The sequence below is a fragment of the Struthio camelus genome, chromosome 5, assembly GCF_040807025.1.
Source record: "Struthio camelus isolate bStrCam1 chromosome 5, bStrCam1.hap1, whole genome shotgun sequence".
In the NCBI taxonomy this organism is placed as follows: domain Eukaryota; kingdom Metazoa; phylum Chordata; class Aves; order Struthioniformes; family Struthionidae; genus Struthio; species Struthio camelus.
In genome coordinates, this window is record NC_090946.1 from 33,632,867 (window position 1) to 33,642,175 (window position 9,309).

General features: G+C 43.1%; 1 protein-coding gene across 1 annotated transcript; it reads right to left on the reverse strand.

Annotated features, from left to right (window-relative positions):
* Window positions 1-237: 237 nt before the first annotated feature.
* LMO2 (LIM domain only 2) lies at window positions 238-8,302 on the reverse strand. The gene is made up of 4 exons (XM_068945439.1): window positions 8,054-8,302; window positions 7,774-7,951; window positions 3,737-3,952; window positions 238-1,245 (listed from the first exon to the last, which is right to left on the reverse strand). Exons 1-4 carry the CDS (start codon window positions 8,058-8,060, stop codon window positions 1,026-1,028), a joined length of 621 nt encoding a protein of 206 aa, XP_068801540.1. The 5' UTR covers window positions 8,061-8,302; the 3' UTR covers window positions 238-1,025.
* Between the last annotated feature and the right edge of the window lie 1,007 nt (window positions 8,303-9,309).

Below are 9,309 nucleotides of genomic sequence, written 5' to 3' on the forward strand. Positions count from 1 at the left end.
CAGCCACAAAACATCCTCATAAACACCAAAGAGCCTCAGTGTCACACAATACTATCTGATTTCTCCTTGTCATGAAGAACTCTCCAAAGCTTATTCAAACCAGTCAGTGTTTTCATGTTACTGCTTTGAAACACGCCCTTGAGCGAATCAAGTATGTGTCAGCTGTAGTCCAAATGTAGAAACCCTGCTACCAAAAAAAATTCTGTCCAGCTCCAAAAAAAAAGGAAATAACAACACTCAAATCTTCTGTTATTTTTATTAAAGCTGCAGAGTCTTGCTACACACAACAAATATTTTATCGATATAATCTAAGTTAATAAAATAGTTGAACAACTCTTTAGATTTATATTTGTATAGAAATGATCTGTGGAACATCTCATCTTGAAACAGCAGTGCCTGAAAACAACTATTCAGCAGGATATTTTTAAAGAACAGTTTGAGACTAGAGGATGCACTGTTCATTCTCACAGGAAAAAAAAAAAATCCATGCAAAAATAACCCCTACCCTCTTCCTGCTTTCTCTCCTGTCCAAAGTGTCAGGCCTTGCAGAATGACCACATAAATGACTGGCCCTTTTTTTCCAGTATCTTTCCTTATGTCTACATTAGGAGCTGTTGTCTAAACTGAGTTACTAAAAAAGATGAAAAGAAAAATCAATTGCACAATCCTAGTCTGCAGGTGACGGAGTCATAACATCTCTTTACATAAGTCACTACTGTATTTCCAGTTATGAGAATTCATTATCACGTTGTGTTTGTTCCCCAACTCTTGCCTACATGGCTGATGTCAGTTATTGTCAACACGCCTTTGTTAACAGAAGTCAGTCTACCTACTATTGCTTCAGTCTCCCTTCTTCACTTATATGTAGTTTAGATTCTACGTCACGCTGCCTGAAAAGGGCCTACTCTGTGGTATTTCCCCCCACTTTAGACAAAGCACATAGCTCAAGTGATTATCTCCTCACTGCAGCTATGCATCTGTGTCACCTGTGAGAAGTCTTTTATAGACTATGAGGCATGTCTTTGCTATATCATCCCATTTATCTTAGTCCACTCATAGATGTCCTGTTCACATACTATGTCCGAGTTGATGAGGAGATATCTGTCCCCAACACAGAAATGCTTCTGGCAGGCAGCACATTTGAAGCATTCAAGGTGATACACTTTGTCCTTCACACGCATGGTCATCTCATAAGCCCGGATTCGCTTGTCACAGGAGGCACAGAGGCCATCTTGGCCAAAGAGCCTAAAACAACAACAACAAAGAAGTAAGCAGATTTCTATTGCAGGAGAGATGGGGAAAAACAAAAAAAGGACACAACATCAGTGCCTTGTTCCATTAGTCATAGCATTGACAAGATACATAAGAGGTAAAGCTGCTGAGCAGAGCTCTAAACTTTGCGATACCAGAAGTTCAAGTAGCAATTTCAAGGTCCTCACCTATTTTCAATATAATTGATTTTTGTGATCAACAACCATATCCTGAAGTTTTGAGCAGCTTCAGTAGGAGTGAAAGTTCTCTGGATAGTACCATAAATTTGTGCCATACTAATACTTGCTTCCACTTGTACAGTCACTAGAAATCACCTTTCAGTTGATAAATTTTGCCTGTCTTGAGTTGTTGCTATTGTACAGTTTACAGAAAGTTGGCAAATGCTGTGATTTAATATTCCACTGTGTTTTTGTTGCCTCCGCATTTGAGATTCTTTCAAACTCAAAAATTTTTATATACATGAAATCACTCCTGCTCAGTTTCAGAAGGATACATTCTGAGACCCTCTAGACACCTATGCTGGCCCAGATAATTTTATGATCTGGATTGCTCTTTCATCCAAATAAAGAAACCCTGTTGAGATCATCATTATTGTGTTGTCTATTAAAAGGAGCCTCTAATGAACGCACTGCATAGGCCTCTCATAGCATGCATTACCACTCTCGACTGGAACAGTCTGACATGCTCAGCTATGCATGATGACAGCATGAACGCCAGCCTTTCATGCAGTCTGCTGATTACAGAGTTTATAAGACCAATCATTACTAAATAAGCATGAACATATCATTTTCTGCTTACAAAAGAAGAAAGAAAGAGGGAGAAATGCAACATATTGCCTGTTCAAAGTACACACCTATTAAGTTTGACTTCTAAGTTTCCATAATAATTCTGGAAATCATTTGTCCACCTCCTACACTTTTGTTACATATACTGCATTTGCTTCATATAGCCTTCTGAGTTGGAAAAGGAAGACCCACTAAATTAGATGAGATGTTTAAGGAGAAAATACATCATTTCTTTTTTCTACCAGGAGATGTCAGTGTTCACTTCTGCCCAAAGAACGCAATAAAAGGTTATAGAAAGGCTGCAATTTTTCTTAGTAATAAAGATAATACATGTCGCATTATTCAGTAAATAAAAACATTCAATTTCACTGCAGGAAAATACATGAATTGTATTTCCACGTGGTTTATTGCTTCTATTTTAAGATGAAAAGTATTTGGAAAGTGTAATTAACACTGGTTCATTGCTGGAATGTTGTATATGCAGAGTATTTACAATTTGTCCCATAAGCAGAACTCAGTTTTTCAATTTCTGCTTGGCAAAATTCCCATTGGAAAAGCTCTGGGATACAATAATTAGGAACCCCAGTGAGTTTTTGCTTTAGTTTTTAGTGGCAGGTAAAGTAAACATCAGCAAGGTAGCTGAAAAAATATAAAATGCTTTTATTCTATTCCACAAACTTCCTGTAACACTAGCGATCCTTTATCGTACAATCAGCACACAAAGACCAATACATTTAATTGTATCTATGGTAATCAAGAATATAAAGATCCTATATTTTCAATTTGTTGGGAAAAATATCAATCTAAATGTAATCTTTCTACTTACAAATTTTGACAAATCACATAGGCAGAGAGATATTAATGAAAATATTTATAACAGCTGGGTTTGTAGGATCTGATTCAGCAAAAGGTTTAAGTTCACATCTATTCAGGTCCAGGCTTAAGAATGCTAAAATCTGCTGGGTCCTAGTTAGCAGGATCAAACTTTCTCGTACCGAGCTGTAGCTTTGCAATAAGCATATGGCACATAGTGTCTTTCTGCTTAAAGTGTTCTAGAGAACTTTACCAGAGATGCTAAAAGAGACAAGGATCAATCCATTTACAAAAGAGTCACTTCAGAAACCATACAAGTGCAGCAGCCCAGCTGATCAGTGGAATCAAGCATCTCTTATTTAGGTGGTATTACTGCATTGGGAAAATGAATTGAATTCATTTACCTTGAATACCATATTCTTAAGTGAGAGAACTGAACGATCTTTCATCAGTAGCTGATCTTGGCACCTGTTTTTATCTACATTTCAAGTCAAAGGCAATACTTGCAGAAGCACAGAACTACTTACAACCATGTCAGGGAACTGGCTTACTGTCAACCTGGAGGGAAGAGTCGTTCTCACTGAAATTCATCACCTTTTCCCAATTCCCTCCTAAGAGACTGCCATGCAAGTGCTGATACTGCAAAGTTAGCTTGGAGCTACCAGATGGGGCAGCATCACTTAGCAAATGGTGTTTTGTGTTACAACTGTGACTACTGTCAGCCTTTATGCTGAAGAGGTAATCAAAGTGAATCCCTTATGGATCTTTGTTCACTACCTCTGCATTCACTATATTAATGAACAAACCTGGAATGACGGAAAGAAGGGGAGCTAGGGTAGGATAAGTGGATTAGGGAAGCTATATACCTGAGATAGTCCCTTCTGCAGAGCTTCCTGCCCAGTTTATAATACAACCGTCTCCCCACTTCTCCAAGCCTGCACCCGCACAGGTCGCAGCTGAGGCAGTCCTCGTGCCAGTACTGATCGATGGCTTTCAGGAAGTACCGGTCCCCGATGTTCTGCTGGCAGCCACCACATGTCAGCAGTGAAGGGGGAATTTGGAGCACTTCATCCACTGGCTCCCTGAGAGAATGAAAGAATTATTGGAGAAGGCAAATGTACTTTGAAAACATGCAAATGAGAAGAAGGAGAAGGAAAAACAAAACAAAAGATTGGCCAAGTTAGAACATGTATTATGTCCTCATTTTTTCTCTCAGCAAAGTGAAGGGTCTATCCCCCCCCCCCCTTCTGGCCTGAGAGGGAGCAGAACTTTGCTCTTCTTTTGCTTAAAAAACAAAGCTTAAAATTTAAGGAGTTAACGCATCAGAAAATTTGCTAATTTTTTATTTTTCTGCAAAGAATAATGCATAATCATGACAATCTCTGTATCACCCATGTGTATTCATTGCTGTAAAGACATTTAGTGTGTTATCAGCACATTAGTATCCATGTAGTCCATCATTTTTCTTCTGCTGGACAGAATGTAAATTGCTCACTCATGAGTCTTAATCCATGCAACTCTATACAAGAAATAATTCTCCCATAACATGATTCTTACATGACTGAGGACTGCACTTTTTCAAAAAGATGCCTGGATTCACTATTTCTTAGAAATGGTAATTGTCTATCTGCGTATACTGGTGGGTACCAAAACTACAAAGTCCGAGGACCTATTGTAATATTCTTGGCATTTTTCAGTAATTCTATGTTGTCCACGACATGTAGCAACACTTTCTTTTCCACGAAGAGAACACCTTTTTCCAACAAGATTTTTAAGATTTAACAATAAGCAACTGTAAGTGACCTGATCAACCCATGTAACCTGTGGATTTACCTCTAAATTACTGAAAAACCCCAGCATTACCATAAAGGATCTGTGCATAAATCCGAAAATGTATGAGCCTATCTAGTAAACCTGATCTTGCAGTCTTTTGACTGTAGCGCTGCTAGAATCAAAGGGAATTTTGTCTCTCTGAGGGCTCAAAAGGATACCTGAGAATACCCTCCAGGGTTTTTACGTGGAGTCAGCTTCCTTTTGGGTAACATAAATTATAGACTAAGTCTGGAGATGGCATCTCTCTGAACAGTATTCAAGGAATAAATACAACAGATGAGACTGTTGCCCAACTGATATAAGTTTTGCTGTTTTCTTTAATTTTACGTGATCTTACTGCACGACTTCTTCACATCCTTCTGCCGAATGCAGCTAAGGACATGAATCCCAGGAGATGGGTCTCATCCTGCTTCTATGGCAACAAAACTCTAGTGATGTCAAACAATTAACTGGGATTTACACATCCCTGCATGAAAAGAGGCACAAATATTTATTGTGATATTAGCCCCAACTATTCATGCATGATATTTTTTCCATTTTTAAAAAGCTCTGAAATTTAGGGTGGTTCTGATAATACCAGGGGATAAAGCAGTAATTTTCTTCAAATCAACTTTCTTAAGGAGCTCTCTTCCTTGCCTCTTCGTGTAATGTTATAGCTTCTGCCAAAAAAGATCAGCAAAAATTAAAGGAAAGCATCTGAGCTCAGTTCTGCAAGGTTTGCAATGACCTGACACTGCCACTGAGGGCCTCATCCAAACCCCAGGGAAGTTAATAAAAAGACTATTGGATCAATCCTTTAAGCACTTGCTTAATTTTAAACCTGTGGCTAGTGACAAGGAAGTCACTTGTTTGTACATTTATGCTTGTCTGCTTTGCTGGATCTTGACCAAGGAGCTCAATGACTGGCAGATGTAGCCCCAAATTGTTTAAGACATTGTTCAGTTCTTGCTGTCGCACACTGTCTGTCAATGCTTTGTTTCTGTCGCTGTTCTGTCCTCCTTCAGGCTGGTGAGGGCAGAGTGCAACTACACCAACAGAAAAGAATCAGGCTACACCGAGTTTCCAGCAGGCCATAGGAAAAATTATTTTACTACTGCTTCAAGTGGGTTTATGTAGACTGTTGTCAAAGCTTATTTACTGGGTCAGCAGTTTTCTAGGCAAAAATTACTTTCTTCAGCATGCAGAAATGACCAGCAGTTGAAAACTTCCATGCTGAGAAACTGATCCTGCAGTTTCTATTTAGACAAGCTGAGCTCTAAGATATTATCTGATTATATCCCATTCTGTTTTTCACTCTCCAAAGTTTAAACTGCTGTGCCCTAAAAGTTTTCTTATAATATCCCACCCTTCTAGCTCTCTGTACCGTGCGTTTGCATTAAAATTGTAGGCTGTCTGCTCTTAGAATCATGGTAAGTGATCAGGCCCCACTTTTTCAAAGTTTATTCCACATGCTTCCCTTCCTAATGTGTGGGCTACCCACGGACAAGCTCTGAGAGCCTTCCAATAGAACATGCAACTGTAAAGGAATAGACATTATTATCCTTTATTTGAAGCTTCAGATGTACCCCAAAATCTTTAATCTTATAGATGGTTCAGGAATCACTAGCCAGTCTCTGAATGCCCTAAAGTCCGGAACAGCCTGACGGATGTTTACGCGGAACAGAATTTCTGTTTTAAGCATTAGCATTTTGATGTTCATACATTGTAAAGCCAGTACTTAGTCAATAGAACACAAAGTAGGTAAATAAATAAATACGGCTAAAACTTTTGTAGTTCAAACCTGGATGCCATATACCTGGGAAGTTAGGATGATCATTTCTTAAAAACAATATGAAATAAAAAATGTAACAAATGCAAAACATCAAATGTGACATGGCATGAACTGATTTAATCCACATAAGAAACACTTCATGTGTTCACTTGTGGCTTCAAGGGAAGGGCCCAAGTGAAACAAATCGGAAATGACTAAAGTTCACTAAGAGTAATGTTTTAAGCCTTATCTGAAAATGGGGATTTTACAATGTTTTTCTTCTCTCTTATCATGATGCTAGACATCTGTAACTGCAGTTATTCAAATGTACAGCGCTGAAGTGACGTGGTGGTACTCTGAGTGAACGTGCCTCTTGCAAGTATGGTGACTGCATGTGCTTGGATTCGGAAGGGATGGGACGGCTGCTGAACACAGATTGAAAAAGAGGGTCATAATGTGGGAGTCAGTCCCTGCCATGAATGTGAAAAATAGGGAGGAAAATTCTCATCTTCTGCATCCTTCCCGTCAATCAAGTCTTTGTACATGGCCAGTGCCTTTGCAGAACACCCTGCCCCCACCAAAGCAGTTCGTACAAGCTCTTGAAAGTTGCAAAGTGCCTCGCATCATGAAAATGTGGAAGTTGGGCACCCATCAGATAACAGCTCCGACCTTTCGCTGTAATCAGCTACAGCGAGTTGGACAGATCAAACATGGGGCAGAGAGCGAGGCTCAAAATGAAGACAAGTTAAGCTCTGGAAAGCATTATGCCCTCCGTCTCCCCCAGTCGTTCCCCGCAGCCCTGCATCCCGAGACCGGGCGGAAAATGCCCTGCCCCGTGCGGGATTGCGCCCGGAGGTTGCTCCCAGCGGGTATTTCCCAGAACTTGGGGGCTCCGATCAACTCAACGTGGGGCCGGGGCCGCCGGCCGCACCCGCAGCCCGCGGAGGCGCCGGCGGCTCGGGCAGCCCGGCCGCCGCCGCCCGCCCCGGGCCCGGGCTGGAGCTGCCACCGGGGGCTGCGGCGCCGGCTGCCGCCCGGGGCTGTTAGGCGGGGCTGCCGCCCGCGGCTGGCGGCCGGCGCGGCGCGGCTTCCCTCCCGCGGGGCGCCTGCAAGCCGGGGCAAAGAGCGGCGGGCTGCTGTGCTTCCGAGCCCCCTTGCCCGCCGCCGGGAAGGGACGCCCCAAGCAGCTCGCCGGGGCTGACACACACAATGACGGTGGTGAGGGAGCTCGTAAAGTCCCTGCCGAGCGCGCCTCAGCGCTGGGGAGGATCAAAAGGCACGGGAAGGGCTGGGGAGGCTGAAAGAAAAGAAGCCACTTACTCGGAAGGATCGAGGCTTTTCCTCTCGATGGCCGATGACATTGGCAGGGATGGCTCCTTTGTAGTGTGCCTGTGGTGGGATCTGCCCCCGCTGCCCCCGCAAAGGCTGTCTGCTCTTGAAGCCTTTTCACCAGCTGAGTTCCCCCTCCGCCCCCCAATGACATTCACAGGATTTCCTCCTGCAACACCAAAGAGAGAAAGAAATATGGGCTGGGGCTGCTGCCGCCGCGGCCGCCGTGCTGCGGGCTGCGTCTCCGCCAGGCTGACCCTTAGGATCTAACCTCCCATGCTTGCCCCGCTCCTGCGGCGCGCTGGGCGGCGGGCAGCTCCCGCCGCTGCGGCTGGCCCCGCCGGCGGCCGCCGCCTGCCGCGGCCGCCGCTGCTGCCTACCCCGCGGCTCCCTCCGCTGCGCTGCGCTGCGCTGCGCTCCGCTCAGGCTCGCTGCCTGGGCAGCTCTGAACGTGCTCGGGAGAGGGGCGCATCGGCTGCGAACGTGGAGACCAGCATCATTATTATTACTCTAGCTCAGCCCCGAGTCTCTGGTTTCATTTCCTTTTTCCTGATCACGATTCAAATACAATAGAAGGAAATCGCACTTAAAGAGACAGCTGCCCATTTCTTAACTGGACTCCGGGGGATTTAGCAATACAAACAGCAGCATCACGACTCAGTCGGTTTCTTAAAGAGACAGAGCTCGTCTCCCCAGAGCTAGGGCTGGGAGCTGACTTTGCATTTTCACAGTACGCTCTAATTTAGGAATACTTTATCAGTAAACCGGGGGTGCCCGGATAGTCGTGTAACCTGAAAATGATCCGAAGGGCTTAAAAAATTCAAATGTCTGGCTCCATCTTTATTGGCCTCTTAGCTCCACACATTACCAAAGCACTAGCGTCGTGGTCTCTCTTCTCTTCCTCTCCTTCTCTTACCTATGCACATACCCACACGCACTCATGCTTTTGTACAGTATTTGAGATCTATGCATAAAGACACTAGGTAAGAAGCTAAGTATTATTTTCTACCTAGGATTCAAATGGGCCAGCTAAACTGTACCTGTCTCATTTCTTACTCTATAGTGAACATTTATGGGTGTCTACTCCTAGGTGTCCCCACCTAGTTCTTGGTAAGTCATATAACAAATTTATATCTTGATGCTGTTTGATGGTAATGAGCTGTAAAAGCTCGAGAGTACAAAGTATTGATCTGTAATTAATCACAGAGAAGCTAAAGATGGGAAAGTCTTGCTTGAACATCTCTATTTCCCCTCCTAGCCTTCCTCCCCCCTCCTCTCCGTCAGCACAGCACATCCCGGAAAGGACTGATTTACAGTGCTAGAGTGAACACTATTACAGCAATTATAGCTTTTTTCCATTCTCTGTGGCATTAGATACTGGCCATAGCTGGCGGCAAAATACTGGATGAGATGAATTGCCTGCCCTGTTAATTCTTTTAGATACAGTAAGAAAGATCTGTAATAAAGCACTAGTGAATAGCAGTAGAAATACTTACCTTCTATATTAATTCCCAGATCGGAAATATA

Bases quoted from the DNA above. Each gene is read 5' to 3' on its own strand.
- LMO2 (XM_068945439.1), bottom strand. The intron at 3,953-7,773 runs GTAAGTGGCTTC...TCATTCTCTCAG, and splicing joins AAAAGCCTCGATCCTTCCGA to GGAGCCAGTGGATGAAGTGC. The intron at 1,246-3,736 runs GTATATAGCTTC...TTGTTGTTTTAG, and splicing joins TGCAGAAGGGACTATCTCAG to GCTCTTTGGCCAAGATGGCC.